The sequence below is a fragment of the Pezoporus flaviventris genome, unplaced genomic scaffold, assembly GCF_033815535.1.
Source record: "Pezoporus flaviventris isolate CSIRO_AGI_PZ_B2104156 unplaced genomic scaffold, CSIRO_AGI_Pfla_v1 ptg000045l, whole genome shotgun sequence".
NCBI classification, from domain to species: Eukaryota; Metazoa; Chordata; class Aves; order Psittaciformes; family Psittacidae; genus Pezoporus; species Pezoporus flaviventris.
The window spans coordinates 5003477-5026636 of record NW_026892593.1 but is presented as its reverse complement, the minus strand read 5'-3'; the positions used below and the strand labels follow the sequence as shown (position 1 = coordinate 5026636).

Here is a 23160-nt window from a genome sequence, read left to right as displayed (position 1 = left end):
AGAGCCCCTAAGCACTTTTAAGCAGCTGGTAAGTTTACCTAAGGATACGAAGGTATTTCAATAACAGACAGAACCTGATTTATTCTGTGCAAGTTGTCTGTGCAAGTCAGTTTCCAAAAGGAAGCAGCATGGCTGTACTAAGCTATTAGCATCACACAGAGTAAGTTCCAGCAGGTACAGCAACTTGCTAACACTTGTATGGCTTCCAGGCTCATTTACAGTTTGGTGCATGGGCAGAGTATGTGTGGGGTGCGTATGTGTGGCTTTATCCACATAGTTATGCCAAAAGATAGGCTGAAGATAAGTTTGTAGCTTTCGTTTCAGGCATTATTAGTTAGTAGTTTTCAAAAAGAAACAATAAACATCATTAATAAAAATAGCAACCCTTCTGGCCCAGTAAATGGAGCTCATATACATTGATAGCATTATATTGGCAACAATGCACTCCATATGCTCATGAAAGTTACAGGGCACATTTCCACGTAAACAGTCAAGACAGCCAACTTCAAATATTTGGAAGAAATGTTTATTTAACAACTCAATACATGCTAAAAGAAATAATTTACAGCAGCAGTTTCATTACACTTTTTTCTCTCCAGTTTTCTTGTTCCCATCTGAATTGAAGTGATTAATACAGAAGTAGAATTATTTACTACCCAGTAAAGAATGTGCTTAAAGTATAAGCACATAACTTTAGTACTGATATAGCAAATAAACTACCTTATCACCTGTGTGCCAAAATCTTGCATTTTAATATTATGCTGAACACACCAAAACGGAGTACCTCTAGATAACAGTACTTTACACTGTACCTCTTTATCTAGTCAAAAATATTTACATCTCTTTTGGCTAATGTGTAGGTAGCAAAAACTGAACTATTAAACACATACCATTGATATTCACTAAATAATACATAAAAAGGATCAGTAAATGCGCATTCACATGCATTTAATTTAATTTTATTTTTTTACATAGTGACTTTATTGGGTCATAAAGATTTAACTCTGTTCTGCAACGACGAACATTTTCTCAATTTGATGTTACAGTTCAACATAACCATACAGTTTTTAGGAGCCATTGAACAAAATCCCATCTTCAGTGATCCATGCAAGTTCAAAGTGTAGATGAGTAAGAATAATGTCATGTATAATTGTTCCTTGCAAATGTATATCTTAAATAAATCAAAATAGATCTTTCTGGTTACAAATGAAATCCTTTATTTCTCTCCAGCTTAAACACAACTTTTTACTTACTTCTAAAGTCTGTAAGTTGAGGTTTAGAGGGTTTCGTTGACAATTTACAGAAATACCATTTTTATCTTTATCTTCAAACCTTATGTTGCTTTAAACAATAATAACACAAATGGGGGTGTGAATTTTACTGAAGCTGCAGGGTTTCTGTCTAACTATGAATTCATTCAGACTTACATTCTTTGAAAAAAGTTAATTATTTCACATCAGTATTAAATGTTGCTTTAACTTGACCATATATGAACCTAAAAATAAAATATTTCCACTTCTGGCTTGATCTTCTGCTCTCTTATTTATATAAGCAAATATGAAGACATAAACAATAATACGTCAGTAAGAATTGAAGTTTGTAAGATCTGATTATATTGATTGACCAACTAGACTGCTAGGTTACGATAAAACATTGCAACTTCTGTAATTTTGTTCCCACAGATTGTTTTTCTCTTCATAGAGAAACATATAATAGAATTCTGACTTAACTGAATCCGTTTTTTTGTCAGGGATAGTGGAATAGGTTGGGTTTGGTTTGATTTTTTGCAGCAAGTTGCTATAGAGCCAGTTGCTATGAGCATGGTAGAGAAAAAAAAAAAGTTAGACAGCAATCCATTAATATGTAAAAAAGGAAACAAAGGCATTTAGGGTTTGTTAAAATCCATCTGTATTTTCACACTGAATTCTCTGAGGTTCGTTTTAAAACTGTTTCCTTTTGTAACAAGGATGGTTTGATGACTTGATGGTACACAACAGATCTACACAAAAGGCTAAGAGTGTTTGGTGATTACAATTGAATAAGTCAACTGACAACAATGCTCAGAAATTAATCATAAGGTGAGTTGTAAAATTAATACTCTGTACAGGAAAGCCCATAGCTGAACTGTTTTAATTCATCCCTACTCAGCACATCATGAAAGCATGGGAATTTAATAGTTAAAGTTCACAGGAGTCAAGTTAAACATAAGAGAGACTTAAAGTTGCTTTAAAACTAAATTTCCATGTGCTTTCCTAAATCATGGCTTCACAGACTTGCCCTGGTTTATTCAATGATTTTGGGTTTTTTTTGCTAAAGTATTGAACAACAAAAAAAGCTTGCAAGTTCATCTCCTGCAAAAGATTCAAAGGGGACTAAAGTGACTGAGACGTTAATGAAAATCCAATCACTAAGGAGTCAAGAAGCCAAGGATTCATCAGAAGGATACTTGAATTAGTAAGTGGCAAGTAGACTGGGATGTGTTGTGAGAGAAGCTGTCACAGCAGTTGTGTTATATCCGATTAGACTGATAGGGTAGTGATTGATAAATTAAATAATCTGGAGTGAATAACAACAAAGCAGATCAGTCATCAATACAGACACACTTTTATATAAAAGCTCCTTTAGCAAACTAAGGACTTGGTTCTAGTAATTCTCCCCACAATGACATTACTTGAAATTATGTCATTTATGGACTCTACCAAGATAAAATATGGGAGGTTGGAGAAAGATGATCTCAAAAGAACTGGACACCATAGAACTGGGGACCAAAGGCACATCTGTGCTGAGGTGAATATATCCACTACTTATAACCCTAAGCTGACATTTATGGTGCAAGTACATTGTCTGTTTTACCCTCTTGCTCTCCTGTATATAGAATAAGACAGAAGTGCAGGACCAAATTATCTGTTAGTATAAACTAGTCCTTTAGCTGAACTTCACCAATTTACTACTGCAGCAGACTTTGCCCACAGATGAAACTGTCCCTTAGATCTAAAACAGAGAGCTGGTTTTGAGGTTATTATTTATGTGGCCTAGTGCTGGTTCTTAGCATTTGGGTGATCTGGCACACATAAAGAATAGAGCACAGTAATGTAGAAATTTCTACCACTGAGCTGGGAAAAAATTACTCCTTAAACTGAATGTGAGCTTTGCTCATGGATATATGACAGTCTATGAGCCACAATATTTAAATATTAGCATTCACAAATATTTATGAACCAAGAAAGCAAGAGTATAATTAGTGGAGGGTATTTTAATGCTATTTGCTTCTTTTAGTAAAAAAAAAAATGTACAACCAAAAATCAATGCTCTCCTTTTCATTGGTTCAGTTAATAGCAAGGCATTTTACAAGTTGAATCATTTAAAATACAATACTTCGAAAAAAAAAGAATGCAGAAGACTTAAATGCTATATAGCGACTTCCATGTTAAAATAGCTTAGTTTTAAAATTGTTTTGAAGTTACCTGTCATACAGATTACTGAGAGGGGAGGAGGTTAACTGCACTGTGACTAGCTCCCCTGGAAGATTTTCCAAACAAAAGAGTAAAGCAGCTCATAGTTGGAAGATGTCCTTTTTTTTTTTCCTCTGAACCAGTAATTAGAAAGTACAATATTTCTAAGACAAAAAGTCTAATCTATTTTAGAAAAGAACTAATGTTTGCTGCATATTTTCCATGGTACACTTAAATTATAGTTTTAATAAAATACATCTTTAGATCAAAGCTCAAAGAAGTCATCAGTAGTAGGCCAGTGTACTCCACATTATTTTGTTCTTCCAGATGATGGATGGCTTATTCTGTTCAGATTTCCACAAACAATTTCATTCAGTATTGTTTTTCCTCTTCTAGTACATATAAACAGGAGAACTGGTAGACAAAACAAGAACAAAATCCTTGTGTCCAATCATGTGTTTAGATGTTCATCAGCTTAATGAGTTCATGCAGTTTTATGTATAAGTCTAGAAATGGTAGTGCTGATGATGAAAGGTGGGGTTTGCTCTTCTTTTCTTTAAGATGACAGCATGAAATACAGCATTTTGTTTATATCTCAGGCAAAAGAGAAAGTAAAACTTGCCTGCTGAACACTTGCAGAACTTTCTGAGCAGTAAGCTAGGTCCCCGTGAGTTATCATCCTTGAAACTCTGATCTTTCTGGTCTTAGAATCAGAGTAGCAAGGAAGGGCTTACTTACTAGGAAAGTAAGAAATGGATTTTATTTAAACTTGGTGGAAATTGTTTGGACTTTCCACTCTTGTAAACATCCAAATAATGCCATGAAAAAGTTCATGAATATTGCATTTTTTTTCCAGTTATCTGTCTATACAAGTTTCTACTTGGATAAGGTTCCTAGAGGTAATGCAGCTCAGACACTCCGTGGTGCCCTCTCAAATTCATGGGTCCTCCTGTTCCTACCTTTTTTATTCTCTTGTAGGTGCTTCCACTTATTTGTATTCACCTGCGCATTGGCAGGCCTTTGCCGGCGTTGTTTGCGGTCTCTTTTCCAAACCTGCTCACAGAACTCATCCATTGTGTTGAGATTGGGGTGATTGATTAACTGCATGAAGTCTCTATACCAGATCTTTTGACTGGGGGTCATGCTATTGGTAGCATCCTTGGTCTTGGAAGCATCACCATCTTCTTCTTTATGGAGCAGCTCTTCCAGGTGATCGGTATCAATTACTTCCAGGGTCACTTTGAGCAAAGTTTGCATGAAGCCATGCTCCACAGCATGACAAAAATAGGTACCAGAATCTCTCTGTTGAAGACTTCGTAGTAATAGGCCCTGTTCTGTCCGGATCATGCGATCATCCACTTTTATCTGTATTGGAAAAAAGAGGTAATTTCAATAGTTATCTTTCGCAGACGTGCAACATTATCCTCTAACCATGCTAGTATCTTAGTACTGCTCCTTTCAGCTGGTAAAACGTGGCAAAAAATCACCAAAGGAAACTCCTTGCCAGCCATGTGTAGTTACGGAAGTCTCAAATACACTGGAAAGACTACTGATGTACTGCAAAGAGTTTGAGGGATTAAGAATTTACTCCTAAATCCCTAGTGCTGCTGAAGATCTGTATCAACTCTGTCAGATGGATTTGCTGTTAAGATTACAAAAGATTCAAGCCTGTAATCAGCAGTCAACATGGATGCATTTGGCTCTATTATTGAAGCCATGTTTATTATTACCTTTTAGTTAAACCTAGATATATTTGTAAGAAAGGTTTTATGTCTTCCTACTGTTCGTTACTACAAAAGGCCTTGTGCATAGACGTGGCTTCTGCGTAAGTGGAGAATTTACAAAGAAACTATAAGGATTAAATCTCAAAATTTTAATATTCAAACAAGTAGCTGTCCAAAATACTTTATTTTCCTGAATTAATTAATATCTACACTATAATTTCATTCTTTGTGTGCTCAGGTTGCTGCAGACAGAAAAGGCACAAACCTGTTTGCTGCTGTCACCACCAAGAATAAATTCAAAATAATTTACTACTTATGCAAACAAAGCAAACAGCAAAATTACCTAAAGCTGCTAATGTAACTCAGGATTTAGTACATGCTTGAAAAAAAGCCCCAACAAACAGCTTCAGAGTTGTTTGGGCATATTTGCAAATACTTTAATATAACAAAAAAAGTCTTATTTCCTAACTTGATCTCCCTACCCACCAGAAAAGATTATTCTCTTAAGATATGTGTGAAGAGGACTAGATGCTTCTCTTTATTTTTGCAACAATACCTCTTCTTTGCGGTCATCATTTTGCCTCTGGAATTGCCAGTAGACTGCAGCACGCTGAGACTTTGGACTGCACTCAAGAAAAGTGCTGCTGTTCTCTACGCCATAAATAATCTTTTCCTCCAGGGTCTGACCACTTGGGTTATCTGTAAAGCAAAGAAAAAAAAAAAGAAATTAAACCAGGGAACACAAATCTGTATTGCTAAGTGAATGTGTGTTTAGAAATTGGGCTTCCTTAAGGTATTTAAAGATAGAAACTTTAACAGGAAAACTTCCCCCTATCAGTATGCCATTTGGAAAATCTCCATCAACATCAACTCTTTGTAAGGATCCCTGGTAATTATATTTTTTTTTAATTATTTTTTGTATTCTAAATCCCAACATCTGTTAACATCTCAGTTTCATTGTGAAATTTTGTGTAAACCTCATTATTATTTCTCAAGGAAAACATCCAGGACATGACAAGAATTTTTAATAGCAAACTGCACGCAGTAAGAAAACTCAAAGAGTGTAGTTGCAGAATGTTTGTAATGATGCCTCCTGGGCTCTATGATCATAATACTTTAGAGCAAAGTAATAAAACATGAGGCTATTTAAAAGCAGTATAATGTGTTTAGATTATACAGCACTGCAGTTTGCTGAAGCTGTTAATGACCAGGAATAATGTTTTGGGGGAAATGATCTTCAATTAATTATTTCCTCTCATACCAATATAATTTATAGAAATGTAATGACCTTAATAAACCAGACATTATGGGAGGGGAAAAAGAAAGTTAAATAAATTACTTCCTTTTGTAACAACAATATTTCAAGATATTCATCAACTGGCTGGAAATATCACATAGCTATAGGACTTATATGGCATTTGATTCTTCTCCAATACCACAGAGACTGTAAGGCATCATGTTTCAACTCTCCACCTTAGCTCTTTAAAATCCTGTTATGGACTTAAGTGGCAATAGTACAATAATCCTAGAGAGTAAATGGGGAGAAAGGGGTTGGTAAGCTATTTAACATTTTGTTGATCTCACGGAGTTTCCTGTCTCTTTGCCATTATTTGTCATTCTTTCCATTTTCCACTTTTGATCTTTAGCACTGACAATCTTTAAGGAACTTCTTTTGATATGCTTTAACTGCAAAGTGATGTCTAATTAAAATCCTTTTAAAGAAATCCTTTGTCAAGTTTTATTTGCTTTCACTGTCTTTATTGCATTGGCCACATTGTTTAGCAAACACAGGCTGTTTGCTAGATGACTGAGCCAAAGGTAAAAACAAAACTGAGCTCCTGCTTTATGTTGAACAATCACATGTCTTTCCATAATGACTTGCAGCCCTGAAAGAGGATCAGAGAAGGGATGGGGGACAGAAGAGGAGCTGGTGCTTGCCCAGTTCTCAGTAAGGAAACATCAAATGGCCTATTAACAATGCAAAAATAGGGAGTGGGTTAGCTTGCTTTCCTCTGCTGGATTCTGAACCTTTCCAGCAAGTACATGGGGTGCTATATAAACAGCTAAGTGAAACAACATTTATGACATCTGTCGGAAACCAATCCCTGTGAAGAATGTCAGTGCAGCTTTGGGCCAGGAAGATTGCGAGCAATGGAGGAGTGAATTAGGAAGCAAAGAATCAAGAGAAGGGTAACGCGGCTGCAAGAGAATGTAGTGGGGATACCAGTGGTAAGGTCTGAGATAGAACATAGGTGAGTCTGTGTCAGTGAAACAAAGAAACTCAAACTGTGTAAGATGTTAACTGAATATAACTAGAAGCAACAAGATAAAGACTGGAAATGGAAATTATTGGTTGATAACTCATCATGGGTCCAGAATCAATACTGTGAATGGCTGACTGATGTCCTGACTTTTCTGTTTCAATTTAGGCACTCTAATTCAGGAAGAAAATTCACATGGCTGAGCAGGCAGCCAAAGTTCCTCACATAGTCAAGAATAAGCCGCTTGCTATCTGAACTGGGATCTACAACAGAGAGCACATGCAGGGCTGCAGCATATGATATTCAGTAGGAAATATCCCCTTTTATAGACTGGGACACATATGTTACTGCTTCAGTTATGTGTTTGTGTGAAAAAGAGATTTACAAGTTTCTACAATAAAAGATGGAAATACAGGGATTTCACCCTAGGATGCATGCTCTCTTTCAGTTCCTCTCTCCCAGGCTCTATGAATCATGGTTGCAGAATGCCCAGCTTCAAAAGAAGCAATCTGATAGTTTGCATACTTGCATTGGAAGAAGAGCTATCAAGTCAGTCTCCTACATCCTGAATAGCTGATTTAACCAGCAGGTTATTCATTAAGTAGCTTGCAGCACCATAGAATCATAGAATAGTTATGGTTGGAAAGGACCTTAAGATCATCTAGTTACAACCCCCCTGCATGGGCAGGGACACCTCAACTAAACAATGTCACCCAAGGCTCTGTCCACCCTGGCCTAGAACACTGTCAGGGATGGAGTATTCACAACTTCCCTGGACAACCCATTACAGTGCCTCACCACCCTTACAGTAAAGAACTTCCTCCTTATATCCAATATAAACTTCCCCTGTTTAAGTTTTAAACAGGTTTAAAACCTTTAAACACCACTTGACTGTATTTTCCTGAGCACAGCACAGTCCAAGTAAGTTATACAGGAGCACAGCGCATGTAACACTGGTCTCATTAGATCCAAGGAGACAGTCTTCTAGATCGTAAATATCAGTAGAAAGGACAAAAATAGGCATTGCTTTAGCAAAGGTCCTACTGCCCATGAATGGTAGCATATTATTAAGTATCTATAGAAATTTCTGCAGGAATATTCAGGTACCTTCCAAGAAGCTAGTCACAAGTTTTCATGGAAGTTACCTTGAAGGTGGATTCTCTGATGCTATTTCAAATTTCTGAGTGTTTTCTTGGAACTGGTCCATGGCATTTTAGTGTGTTAGGTGTCACCATGGAAAGTGGCATAAGCCCCCTCTAAATTTTCTCACAGCTTCAGAAGAGATAGTATGGGTGACAGTCATGTAATGAGACAGGATTTAAGAGGTCCTTTAAATTTCATTTCCATGACTTAAGGGAACAGAAGGCAGATCCAGAAATGTCTATAAAGTTAATGCGATATTGAGCACGGGGAGTGCAAGAAAGAAAGCAGAGTGATGGAATAATCACAGGAGCAGAGCACAGCTCTGGGACTGAGGGAGACACTGAAGAGGCTAGAAGAAAGAATGAAAGTCTCGGAAGTCAGAAGAGCAGCTGGAGGACTTAGAAAATTATAGAAGTCACGAAGCTGGTTATGAAATTCAACCCAAAATCCTGTCTGAGAGTTGCAATTCCCCAAATGAACCCAACAGCGGTATCAGTTTACTACCCTGATAAATATCCTTTAAATGCATAATTTCTGACATAACCGAAGAAGTATGAAAGGCTACTTATACAAAGATTGCTTTACAGATGAATGAATGTCACTATACAGTTAAATTCAGTTATTCTTTGAGCTTGCCCTAAGATAAATCACCTAAAATAAAAAGTGCCTCTTTTTTTACAAATTCTTAAAAAAAAAAAAAAAAATCAATCCATTTCTTGATATCACTAATATGTTACGCTTTAAAAAAAAATTGGTCTTTAGTTGACTTATAGGTGTCTGCCCTAGCATCTATGCAGCTAAGGATCCTCAGCTCCCTCTAATGTCAGTGTGTAGTAATTTAACACTATTTATAATTTGTATAAAAGGACAACTGAAAGAGCTACCTAAGAGTTATTAAAAGCACTACTGCTTCAGACTGATATTGAAGTAAGTTCCTGCAATGTCTTGAAATATACATTAAGAGGTCATCATTTTTTCTCATTTTTCCTAGTTCACATGGAGAATCGACTGGCAGTTGCTCCAAAGGAACGCGTAGAAAAGTAGTAAATGACTACTGGAGCTTATTTTTTGGCTATAGACAAACCCAATTCTTCATCTGTTGTCCAGGAAACCAATAGTCATAACGAACAAAAAACCTCAGCATAAACTGGCATAGGAAGTTTATGGGTCACGCAGCTGTCTGTACAATACATGTTCATGTGTAAATGACAAGTAAATACAGAAAATTTTATAGATTTACAACTAAGGATTGATTTAGAGAAAATTTCACTCAAGAACAGTTTAAAACATTCCTTTAAGTATGTTGACAGTGCATCCTTCAAGTCTAGGACCTAGAACTGCATTCCCTCAGTATGTTGGAAGGTTACTGATTCCTCTAATCACCCTGTCTTCATTTCACTGGTAAGTAAAATTTCCAGTGATACCTTGTCTCATAATTGCTCTGCTCATTTTGACAAAGCTGTATGGAAGTTCCTTGTGATTGGGCTTTTAGCATGTAATAGCTTTTTCCTGACCTTGAGTTCTCATAATGGTTGTCATGAAATAACTGTGGTGGATTACTCTCTTTCCTTTGGATAGAAGATATCTTTTCAGACAAATATGTTTACCAAATATGGGAAGATGCAAAAAACAAGTGTTTTGAAATCCTTTCCTTGTCTATGAAGATAAAGAACAGACCTACAGTTGTATAAAGCACAGCTAGCAAGGCCAGGAAACCATTAAAAAAAAAACCCAGCCACATGGTAGCTCATGAGTAAAATGTCCAGATAGTAAAAAGGGAAAGCTAAAATATGCTTCTGTTGGTAATAAAATCCACATTTAGTGCCTGATGAAATTTTCCTATTGGGGACTTGAACATGTCATCTCAGCCCCAGTGCATGCATGGTCTCATGCGCACTGTATGAGCATTACTAGATATCATGCAACTGGAAATTTGTGAATTTTCTGCTAGTCCACATTGACTAGTTAAAATCTAAACTAGTTTTACATTCATGAGATCTCAAAACGTGATGACTACATATTGATCATTGTCTGTTCATGCACTTTTACAATCCTTTTACCCCTTTGAGTAGCTTGACCTGAGTTTGACAATCAAGAAGTAAAAGGAGAAGCTATAGTAATGTTAGGCTATGAGTTTCAAATGATTAAAAGGAAGACAAAAAAAACCTATTACTGAAAGTAGTAGTGAATCATAGCTGACACAAATGTACAACTTTGGACTATATATCATTCTTGCTATTACAAGGACTAGAAAGACACAAGGATTTTGAAATATCTCTATTTTTTCAGCCACCTCTTCTTCATTTTTGCTGAAATATGTCCAGTGGTTTAACTGTTATTAGAAATGTACCACAAATGCAAGTAATCATTTTTTTTTTCCAGCAGAGGGAAGCATTGCCTAAGTGTTCTCTTCACTTAGAGCAAAATGGACATTTTTCACTTTCTGAGTGAAGATCTTCTGACAAGTTTGGCAACAAATTAGAAACTGTAAGAAGTTAATTAGCCAAACATTCAAGAAAGGAAGATCTGGTCAATGCACTGTGAAAATTAAGCAGTCAACAAAAAACAAAACTAGAAGATGTCAAAGAAAATCCACGCTGAAAGCATATGGGACAGGCCTCCTACAAGGAATAGGCTGCTCTTAAGGGCTTCTAGTGTGGCTCCTACAACAAAGACCATTGCATATTTAGCCAAGGTACTTAATTATGTGTTTGATTATCATCCTATACAAACTATGTGAAGCAACTTGTACATACTTCTTGCTGTTCTGAAGGAGATGTGACTCTTTTCTGACATAATATGCCTAGCCTGATGGTATGCTATTATCAGGTGAGCAAAGAAGAAAAAAATAAAATGCTTAAACCTGTTAATCTGAGGAAAAACAAACAACACACTCCACCCTCCCACTCAGTGTTTACTGTCTGACCCAGGCCATTGTAAACAATTTAAATTGGGATAATGATGTATTATATTCATCTTTTGCAGATGTTCAAGATAATTTCACAGATCATTCATGTGCTTCCTACTTTATTTTGCACAGTCTCTAAATTACATACAAATAGTTGTACTTTAGTACTACCCATAACTCACCATGATGCTGCAGGTCTGAGCAGTGGGTAAGTGGGTCCCCATTTCGGATGTCTTGTCGTCTAGTACGTCTGTAAATATCATAGTTGAAAACTGTTAGTTACCTCCTCAGTGGTCAGCATTCACATTTGCCACAACTAAAGAGCAACAAATGGAATATACATGAAATTACACAGGTCACAAGTACACCTAAACAGCACTAGCAAGCAAATCATGTTGTTCCTCCTATATTCAATGCGTTATCACGGTTTGTAGAATCAGCCTTTACAATTGAAAGTAAATTCTTCAGAAACTGGTAAATGCATATCTCTTGCACTGAGCCTACAAAGTTTATTTTAACTATGTTGGCAATATTGATTACAAAATCATTACTTAATTCACAGATACAGGAACTAAAGGATCAAAGTATTAACAATACAGTTGAACATGCATCAATGCATCATTCATCAATCATGAAGAAACTAGAGCTTTTCTGCAAGCACAGAATAAGTATCATGACATCTTTTAGACAAATGTTAGGAAGGATGGCTTTGAAAAACATGTCAAAGTGCTGTATTTTCTACAAAATCTAAATTAAAATACATAGATCATTTCAGCCACTACATAGCTCACTGAAAATTTTCTGATAAAACCTTTTCTAAAACTTTTGCAAATAGCTTTGTCTTTAGAATAAACAGAACACTTGGATAGGAAGATTTTGAAATGTCATTTATTCCCTTTTGTAGCTTGAATCTGGATTCTAGTTTTTATTGTATGTCCATTTAACATAGTATATTCTTTCCCCACTTTGATTTCCACTGGCTCTTTTGGAAAACATATTGATCTGGGCCAAAAAAATGTTGTAATTAGCAGAAGGATGCCTTTTAATACAGTATTACTTTGCATGTTTTATTGTCTCTTTGTCTGCTCCTATTTTTATTTAAATAGCTGTGACACAAAATTCAGCTGAGCCAGAGAAAAGCGTTTCATATTAAAAAAAAAAAAGACCAAGGCAAACAAAGATGTGTTTCAAGTGTGAGCACTTTACTTTAGGAATCGGAGAAAGCCTGAGGGCTTGAAAAATTGGAGGAGAACAAAGAGGATTAGACTGCTGAACAATGCTGTGATTTCAGATTATGGTATCCAGCAACGGATATGCAAAAGTCAAGTAGCCTTGTAAAAAGCACTATTGGTCACTCCCTTGTGACAACAACCCACATTTTTAAAAAGCCATTGTTCTGCAGCACAGAGATCGTCTCTCTTCTGTTCACTAGCCCGATTTGCAGACTCACTAACAGCCGAGCATCATCACGTACTGAGAGTTCTCACAGAGGCCCCCTCAACTACACAGCATACTCCTCTTGGCTGAAAGATTTTAATCGTACTTTTTTTCTACTGAAAAGTACTGAAAAGTTAAACCCGAAATCAGTTATGTGAAGTATGGCAACAGGGTTTTTTTAAAGCAAAAAAAAAAAAGTCAGAATGTGCATTTTAAGACATCTTTCTGAATAAAACATTATTAAAATTATGTATTAGGATATCTTAGCATGCTTCAGAACAAGGGAATCTGCTGTTAATTGAAGCATGATTAAAAAATGTACTAATCCTAATTTCACATATCATCTTCACATTGCCAATGAATAAAAATAGACCCAAGACATAAGAAAACATAAAACTTTGTTACTCCTTCCTCAATTTTGAAACACAGCATATTTATAGGATGTCATTTGTAGAAAAGATGTGCAAAGACTCATACTACTGTCAATGGAGTTTGGAAGAGATTAGAATCTCAGGAAAATGTCGCATATTTCACCATTGTATCAACACAGTGATTTATGAAATATGAACCAGAACACATCTGCATGGGGTAAAGTTAAGTGGTCACACTACAGGAGCTCTGAACTGTCATTTAGGCTTGTAAAATACACAAAGAAAGAAAAGTAAATTAAAATCATAACTCATAAAATCTCCTTTTTTAAAAAAGAAAGGGGAAAAATAAAAAGCAAAACCCCAGAACCAACTATTAGTAAAGCATCTGTGCAATTGCCTCAGGACTCAACTTTCTCAATATTTCTGGAGCCTAAAATTACAAGGATTCATTATTAGGAAAATGTTGACATTTAAGCTGTTTCCAGTAATGCTGATTTTGTCATAGATGCATTCAAACCTGCCTTCAGGCAGTGGGTACAGCAGGTATCAGGTAAACAGAGGATCTTCTCTCCCAGTATGAGACCTTTTTTCTGCTGTTGCCGAGGGTAAAATGGGGTTCTCTAAGGAGGGGCATCAGCTTTTTCTGAGCATGTTGTCAGGATCCCAGCCTTTTTCTTTCACAGCGGCCTCAAGATGTGTAAATTCTGCACCCCAAGATTTTCCTGGAATTGTGCAACCCAGTTGAGTCCCAGTAACCCTCCTGCCCCTTAATCCCTGTAAGAAAAGGGCCCAGTCCCTTTACCCATGATAGCAACACTGAGCTCCTCTGCTGCTCAATAGGTTGCAGAGATGGATAAGGAAAAGACAAAGAGCCCTATTTCTTCTGTCAGTGTAAGTAATGAATGGCAGGATGATGTGCTCTATGGGTCTTGAGATGGGCTGGGAGCAGGAATGGGTGCTAGTGAATGCTGAGAGGATGAAGTTAGGAGGTAAAGATTAGATAGATGGGAAGTAGCAGAGAAGAGTGATTCGGTGATTCCTGACCTTACCGTCTCCTTCGACTCAGAGGCAGTACTTAAACATATTGACTTCTAACCCTTAAAACATTCAGACAAAATCAATCTCTTAGACTCTCCTTTTGTTTGCCCTCCTCTCCTCCAGAAAAACTGCCGTAGTCCCACTACAAATCTGCATTTAGCCCATGCAGCTGAGAAAATCTGACCAGCTCTTCTTTTGGGATGGATTTAGTTTCTCCTTTTTAATTCTTTTCTAAAGAATTTCTCAAAAGCTTGTCTCAGATTAACTCTGCTTCCGGGTGCAAAAATAGAACCTGATGTTCCATAAGCAGCTTTTTCTTTTGTCTACAGTATTTGTTTAGGATACATTGTAATGCAAACCTTGAAATTTTAATCCCCTCCATCTGAAAAGTCTGTGACAAAAAATGCTACTTCCCACCCTTTACCACAATTCGTCTCCTGCAGCAACCAATCCAAATCTGGAATTTGGAGTCCTGACATTCTCAACTAAGTATTTGCTACCATTAATTTTATGTATATAAACCTTTATGTATACAAACCCTTGGATTCCTTGTTTCTTCATAAGTGGAAGATGTTCGGCACATTTGATTTTATGTGAATACTTCTTTATAATTTTAGCCAATTTATTATGGGAAACACATTACATTAATGTCTGTTCTGATTTGCAAGTGAGTATCCATGTATTCAGTTATTCCTAATTTCTACCTCAGTAGCTAAGAGCTGTTCAGTAATCACCTTATATACTCTGAGATAAAGAATTTTGGAGATAAGGGCAGGCAAAGAAAATATTAATTGAAATCTTCAAATCAGGTAAATAGGACTTCTAAATTTTTTTATTACAATTATATTTTTCACTTATGCAGTCTTACCTTAACCTTTGCACTTCGAAGTCTGAGTGCAGAGTGAATCTAAAATAGCAGTTGTTCTAATCTTGCAGCACTTAGACACACATCAACAAGTTATACTTTTGAATAATAACAATAATGTCACGTACCACTAGAAAAATAACCTTCCACTCATGTCCTAACACTTTATAAGTATTTCCTTTGAATTAGAATTCATGAAAATGCAGGATAATTTACTTGAGCTATCAGTCCTAGTGTTAGAGAAAATTTTTTCTTTTTGCTGTTTATTACTGAATACAAAGTCATGAATCCATTTCAGAGACGACTCCCTTCTCAATGTTTTCTTACAACAGCTTTTTAAACCAACCCAAGAAGTAGTAGTGTTCTCTTTAAATCAACCAAGACTTCATATTGTTTGTATCTCCCACAATTATGTTTTCTTTGGAAAAGAAAGAGCTCCAGTTAACCGTCCCATGAAAAATCTCCAAAGCCCTCTGGTCATATTGAGACCATCAGTTAAAACAAATAGCAAACCATGCAGACATCCGAAAGGGTTCCTACCTCTTAGCAGTGGGGAAGTAACGTGAGCAAGATGAACCATCCCAGGCACAGTAAGGGTCTCTCGCAAGGCAACACTCAGCACATGCTTTTCCATACACATCACAGCGGTGTAAAGGAAGCTGTGAAACTCCAGTGGCTGAGCCAATGTAGAGCTGTTGCTGTTATAAAAATTTAAAAAAATAAAAAAAATTAAAAAATTAAGAATAGCAAATTTCCAGCTTTTTCGTAGAAAAGCATAAAAATATTAGATGCTAGGACCATTACAGTTACAATAAAGGATCTCGATCCTGACATACACTAAATGAATAAGAGAATCATCCACAGGATAAAAGAAAATAAATAGAAAAAAAGCTGATTTTTGTATGAAGCTCTTGGTAGCTTCTCCAAACAATAGCAAACAGTAAAGTACTCTTTCATTTTTTCTTTTGTATTCAGATCCCTGCCTTAGAAAAGCACTACAATCAGTGACAGAACACAATGGAGAATATGCTTTTGAATTTAAAGAAAAACAACTTTAACATAAATTTCCTATATATGACTTTGATTTGTGTGAGAAAACTGAAGTAAATTATGTCAGACTGATGCTAAGATATTTCAGCTTAGAAGGGCTGCCACGCATGCACTTCTTTGCATGTCTGGCAATTGTGATGCTTTATACTCTTTTCTATAGGTCAAATACTCTAATTGAAGCTTAACTTTGACCAGGGGAAATGGCTTAATTTATTTTTTATTAAAATGTGGTGAGAGTAAGATGTAGCTCAAATGCAGAGAGAAGCCATGAAGTAAATAAAAAAACATACATGCAAAATGAACTACAGCTTTGTATGCCATCACAACAGATTATCTTCTTTCTCTCAATTTCCTCTCTGATACCAAATTCACGTGGTCCATTGGAGAAGCTGGTTTTCAAAGGGACATAAGGAAACTGAACTACTGATCTCACAGGGAAGTCCAAACAGAGATATTTCAGCTTGGCACTAATTCACAAAGAAAACAAGTGTGAGTGTAGTAAGTAAATATTTAGTTCCCTCTGAGAGGCAACAATTGGGAAAACAATATAAATAAACAAAAATTAAATGGCATAATCCATCTGTTTTGGAAACACTGACACTCTGCTATCAAAATCTTACACTTTGTCACACAGCACCCACGGTGGAGTAATTCGTACATTTCTTTTTATGGTCCCAATCCAAGCAGTCCCACCAGGAAAAATACACATTTGTATTTGTTTTCCTCTCTTGAAAAACATGGTGTGAAAATAGGATTTCAAGAAATATTATCAAAATTCTTAATCTTCTGCACTGTGATGATCCAGAGGTACTATTTCCAAGGAATTCAGGGATGGAAGTTGGCTGAGCTCACCTCCCTACTAGAAACGATGAGCACTGGATAGCAGGAGACAGTAAAACCAAAAACACTTATAAAAGGTGTTGGGTTTACTTCTTTCAGAGACAAAAGTTTGCAATTTATACAGACGCATGAATTTAACAGAGATGTCCCATGCATTTACGTAAACACCAGTATTTTCTCAAGGAAAATATGACAAAGACAGTACCCAAAGGAGAATTTACTGGTAAATTAAAAACTAAGTCCTTTCTAAGCAGCTGCTTCCATCTATTACAGTGCCATAGCTTGGTTGTAAACCCACATTCCCTGGGCAAAAATCTCTGACCACACAGAGCTCTACACAAAGCCTTGATTGTACATACCAGTCCCCAGATAGTATTGTATCCTTGAGAAGCAGATGACAGGCAGCAGACATGATAAGCTGATTCTCTCTAACTTAAGTCACTTAATCAAGTACCCAGCTTAGGGGTACGTTCTGCAGTAAAAATGAGCAACAATTCAAATCTTAGATGACCTGACCATTTCTCAAGGGATGTCTTTTCTCTTTACTGATTATGGAAGCAGTGTAGGTTAAATGAGAGCTTCAGTTAAGTATCTTAAATGTCCAGATGGTATCGATCTGAGCCCTATGTAATTGGGGCATTAATATCTCTATAGGCATGTAGCAATGTGTGGTGCAGCAAATATAAAAATCAACCCAGAGAAAGCACGTGGGAAAATAAAGAAGAATTGTGCAAGGGTTTCCTACATACCTTTGTAACCAATTTAATTTTGTCAAAAAAAGCCTCCCTGATTTCTAATAAATGTCTTTAGAATTAAAGAATGACCAGAAACACACAAGGAAAAAAAAAACTGGGAGGCCAAAATAGGGTTACTTCAAGACTCTGTTCCTTGTAGATAGGTTCATAAAGTTCAGCCAGTGAACTACAGCATGAGTTTCAGGTGCTGCACAGCCTGAAGGCTGCTGCCCTCTTTGCTGCTCTTCTGATCCCAGTTTTAGACTCCAGCTGGTGATTGTTATTGCCGACACTAATAATATATGAATCCAGGCAGTATGAAATTCAGAAAACAGTAACAGAATGATTTGCATCAAAGAATTTGCCATACAGTCAAAATGCCTGTTGTGCAAACAGTCTTTCTCAAGAGGTTGTTAGTTTAATACATCAGCTGATTATCAGATCAAAGCGGAGTGTGTGTGTGGGAAAGCTGTCCTTTAAAAAGTCTTGCAGAAGTATCAGAACTCCAGAAAAGCTGTGGGAGAGGAGACTAATGTTTTAAGCAACCCAGTGGTTTCTGTTTGCTCCATGGTGCTGCCCAAAATGGAGCCTTTCTCTAGAAGTCAAAGAGATAAACAAAATTTTCCATTTGGAATTGAAAAAAAAAAAAAGAGAGAGATGAAAAATGTACTCCTTAAAAAGAAAAATATCAGAATTTTAAATGGAATTTTAGGGAGCATAAGATTCAAATCCTGTTTAACTTAATTTTATGTCTTGAAAAGTAACTGATGCAGAATAGTTCAGGGGGCTGTTTAAGTGACAAATCAATCTGAGCTGGTCCTTTGTATATGCTCACTATGGACAGAAATGGCCATCTCTGAATAAAATTCAGTACTTTGTGAAAAATACTGTAGAAGTAGTCAGGAAGGCTTTTCTGAAGGTCTCTGCCTTGCCTTTGAGAATCTTATGGAGGAATTAAAAAAGCTCTTCATAGCACTTCACTAATCAAGAATCTGGCCTGTATCAGCCAAGGATCTCTTAGTTTTCCACCCCCCCTCAGCTTTCCAGAAATCCAATAGCTTTTTGAAAAAGAGGATCACAGTCCTGACCTTGAGAAAGAGATAAGAGTTTCCTCAAAAAGAAGTCACTTTGAAAGCCAGGCCTGACCCTTGCTTGCTTCGGTACTTTTATACCATGGACCCCCACTTGACAGGCTCAGGACTGAATGGTAGCCAGGTGCTCCTGGCAAGCCTGACTCACTCAGAACTGTGAATTTAGGCAGCTGCAGGGTGTTACGGTGGCTCTGGGATGCTGTCCTCTGAAGGTCTGTTTCTATTGCTAACCATGCATAAGTTGTTTAAGTGATAAGGTTACACAAGCCTAGAACTCTGAACACAATTAGGAGGAATATAATTGAGAAAGACTGCATCGAGGCTTAGTCTTGCACATAAAGCCTAGATTTCCTTGCTCAAAGTCACTCTCACTCAAAGGTCAAATTCTCACACAGTTTTATATAATTTAAAACTTAAGCTAAGTCCCACTCCTGAAGAATTTTTAGATTTTGGTATTTAAGATGAAGCGTCATTTCTAACATATCGCATTGGCACAATGGCAAAATAGGTACCTTTGAATAACCAGCATAGTAGAACATTCAAAAATGAGGAGAAACTCCCAGTACCATTAAAGAACTGTTAGTGAAAAAAAACAAATGAAGTGATTGCTTTAAAGTTATTCAGTAGGACATGCTGGTTTTACTGTTTGTATTTCATCCTCCTGCTTTCTACAATGCATAGAATTATCATACTGTTTATATGAAAAAAGCCCTACTTATCAGAACACAACGAGTAAAGTGTTTGCATTATAAAACTACAGTATTTTAAAATCAGAAATATAAAATGGAAACATGTTGCCATATACTTATTTGATACAGAGACAGTGCCAAAAGCTTGTCATAATGTATCATGATTCTGTCATTTTTAGCCTAAGGCTGGTTGAATTTTCATGAGCTTAACTCTGCCTGAATATCTTGTGTTTTATGCTCTTTTTTAGCTTTAGACAATTTTAGCAGTATAAATTTGTTTTCAAAAGATACAGGAAAAATTGTCATCTCTCCTGAATAACTAATGCTGCTTTAAAGAAGTTGTGTGAAAATGCATAGTCCATTATTAAATATGACTGGCTGTTTTAAGGGAATGCACTTATAAAAATAATCCAAAGCAGAGCATTTTGGTATGATGTGAACATATATACATCTTGACAGGCTTGTTTTTAAATATCCCAGTATTCAACAATACATGTTTTTGTCCTGCCATTTTTGTTGTTTCAGGTGGTAAACTGTGTTAGAAAAGTGTCCCAAAACAAAATGTTTTCTGTCAAATACATGAATGTTTTCAGACAATTTTTCTAAACACAGTGGTTTCTGAGTTAAATATGCAGCATTTCAAACCTAATATTGGGCTCTGTCTGTTACAAATGAATTCAACTTCTGTTTAATAATGTATAGCATGAGGTAGAAGAATTAACTAAACCTTATTTACAACATACACAATTTTTAGTGCCCCAGTCCTCAAAGTAATACCAAATCTCTACTGGCAACAAATTTAATGATGAAATTAATGAGTGTCAACAAGTCGCTTGTATTTGCTGAATTAGGCTCTAAATCAGCACAAATATGAAAAAGGATGCCAAAGTTTTATTGTGTTAAACTTGACACTAAATTTTATGTCTAAGACTTCTGAGACAGGAAGTGACAGTGGCTGGAATCGCTCTACCTAATTCTAGGCAGAACTGGAAGATAGGCCCCTAATACCCACTTCACTCCTGGACTGCAACTCACTGTTCTTTGCATGTCTACATAACTCAACAGCTGCTTCACAAACAAGTCTAAGAATAATTGCTTATAATTGCTCAGAAATCACTTTTACCGTAAATCTGACAAAACTACACTTCCATCCATCAAGAAGTCCAGTTCATTTTTGTTATGATCTAGTCTACAACGAAGGCTATAACACATTTCTTTCAGAAGTTAGTTACTAGTGCACTCAACAGAAAGTAGGAAATATAAATTCTGGAGTCAGGAACCCCTATCTTAACCATGTCACTGAATGGAAAGACCATGGAAAATCTGGACTAAATCAGATCTACCCTCATTGTTAAAGCTGAATGGTGAACCCAGAGGAATGTAACAGGCATAGGACAAAAGACAGGAGAACATCTCATTTCCAGTCTTTGCTTCCACTATCTGCATTTTGTATGAGACTATTGATACAAAGACCAGAATTAGTCCCATTAAAACAAGGGACCAATTCTGGCCACTCCTGAACAATTTTTCTGTCATGAGAACATTCCATAATGTGGAACTTATTTTTTTAATCGAGAGCATCCAGACAGCCGGTTAGTTTGTGTTTAGTTTCCACCTTACCAGTAAGTAACATGAACGAGACTTTCTCTGCATGTCACATTTTCCTGAGAAACTAGTGATGTTTATGTAAAGGGATGTGATGCTGCTGCTGTAATTAATATGTCTCTACTCACTGCCAAGTTACTGTCTCTAAAAGACAGAGACCAATAAATATTTAAAAGTGATTTAAAGTTTGTGCACATAGTACCTGTTTTGTGGAAATCTTCATTGCTGAAATAATAGTGGGTTCCTAGGGGGAAATGAAAAAAATGAGTTAAAATATAAAATGAGCTTTATAAACATAACAATTCTGCTAGAATACTATTTGCCTAACCTAGAAACTGAAATTAAACTAGACACTCCTTGGTAACAGTGTTTCTTGTTGTCTTTGGCAGTGGAATATTTTCTAGCTCTAGGTGAATTAGTATGCATGTACATATCCAGGTGCATCTTTGATTGCTTTGTTGATTGTGGACAGACCATTTTCCATGATTATTACAGTTTCATTATGATTATTTTGTTACTAATTTCACATCTTGAAATTAATTGCTACACTTTGTATTAAAACTACATTTAAAGAACCTGCCAGGTAACATGAAATCAATAGTGGTTGTAACAAAATACATAGATACTATATATTAAAAGTGGTAAAACTGAAATAAGCAACACGTTTTAACCATATCAAGGTGAAAAACCCACTTGTACAAAATTTTATTCACCAGAGCAAGCCTTTGTCCCAAGTATAATCCTATTGACTGGACCACACCATTCACGTACCAAGAAGTTACTTGTATTTGCAGAGCACAAAACCAAAGCAGGCAAGAGGTTATTTGCACCCTGGAACACCCATTATTTAATCAACCAAATGGGTCACTAGGAGAGTTATTGTTCTCTGAGCTAAGTCTACACTTAATTATCTTAGCACGCAGCTGTCAAACCAGTACCTACTTTCTTATATGAGAAGCTGTAGGAAATATTTAACAAAATGAGTATATTTAGATTCGATTAAAAGACTGTCACACCCTTTAGTCCCTTTAGCTGCTTGAATGGATTTTAATCCTGAGAGTAAAAGTGGCATAATTCGGTTACAAAGTGTGCATGTCAACACTGTATGAACTTTATCTAAAAATCTGCTATTAATCCCACACATCATACTTTTGGTTATGTACATTAATAAAGTCCTTATTAATCTTTTACACTTGTGTAGCTTTCAGCTTGCTTATCCTGAGAGAATTTGATATGGGTCAGTGGATGTTAAGCATGTGGACTTGCCTTTACAAATGAGTTAATAGAACTTATATTAGAAAGCATCAATTAAGTGTAACATTTGAAGGAAAATTGAACTCATTTGTTTGCTCAGCTGTTCAGAGAAATATGGCACAAATGGGGTTAAAATAGGCATTTGTTATCAATGTAACCAATATGGAAGACTGTTTTGTGGAATTATAAAGGTATTGTATTCAGCACATTGCAGTTTAAGCATCAAAACACATTGTTCATGATGCACATAAACACTTTAGTAAATAAGGAAAATTTACATTTGCTTAAGGTACATGTAAAATCTGTTGCAAATTCCCTATTGAAAGATCCATGTCTTATGCACACAAATGCTGCTTATTCCACTGAAGTATATTAATGCCCTCTTTAAGGCTTAAATACATGCCAAAGGAAATAAATGAGCATTCAAGTAAATCAGAACACCAAAATCTTTTTGTGTAATGGATAAATACACATGTAAAGTAAAATACCAGATTTGAGTTTGTCATTAACCATGCTACTTCTGTAAAGGCTTTCTGAAATAAAACTTTCACTCCATTTATTTTCTTTCTTTCACTTTTAGACTTCTCTGATCTCCTTTAGCTTGGCAATTCTACTTGATTGAGGGAAGAGACTCATACATTACCAACAACTGCCAAATTATCCTGCATTAATGTAATAACTTTTGAATATATAAGAAA

General features: G+C 36.1%; 1 protein-coding gene across 1 annotated transcript in view; it reads right to left on the bottom strand.

Annotated features, from left to right (window-relative positions):
* Positions 1–504: 504 nt before the first annotated feature.
* Positions 505–23160, bottom strand: part of SEMA3A (semaphorin 3A) — a 169914-nt gene continuing 147258 nt past the window's right edge. Inside the window, exons 14-18 of the mRNA XM_061467285.1 lie at positions 21411–21452; positions 15740–15897; positions 11671–11738; positions 5733–5875; positions 505–4817 (exon numbers count right to left, since the gene is read on the bottom strand). Of these exons, the coding sequence (XP_061323269.1) occupies positions 4362–4817; positions 5733–5875; positions 11671–11738; positions 15740–15897; positions 21411–21452 (867 nt within the window). The 3' untranslated portion in view covers positions 505–4361. The remainder of the gene's footprint in view (positions 4818–5732; positions 5876–11670; positions 11739–15739; positions 15898–21410; positions 21453–23160) is intronic.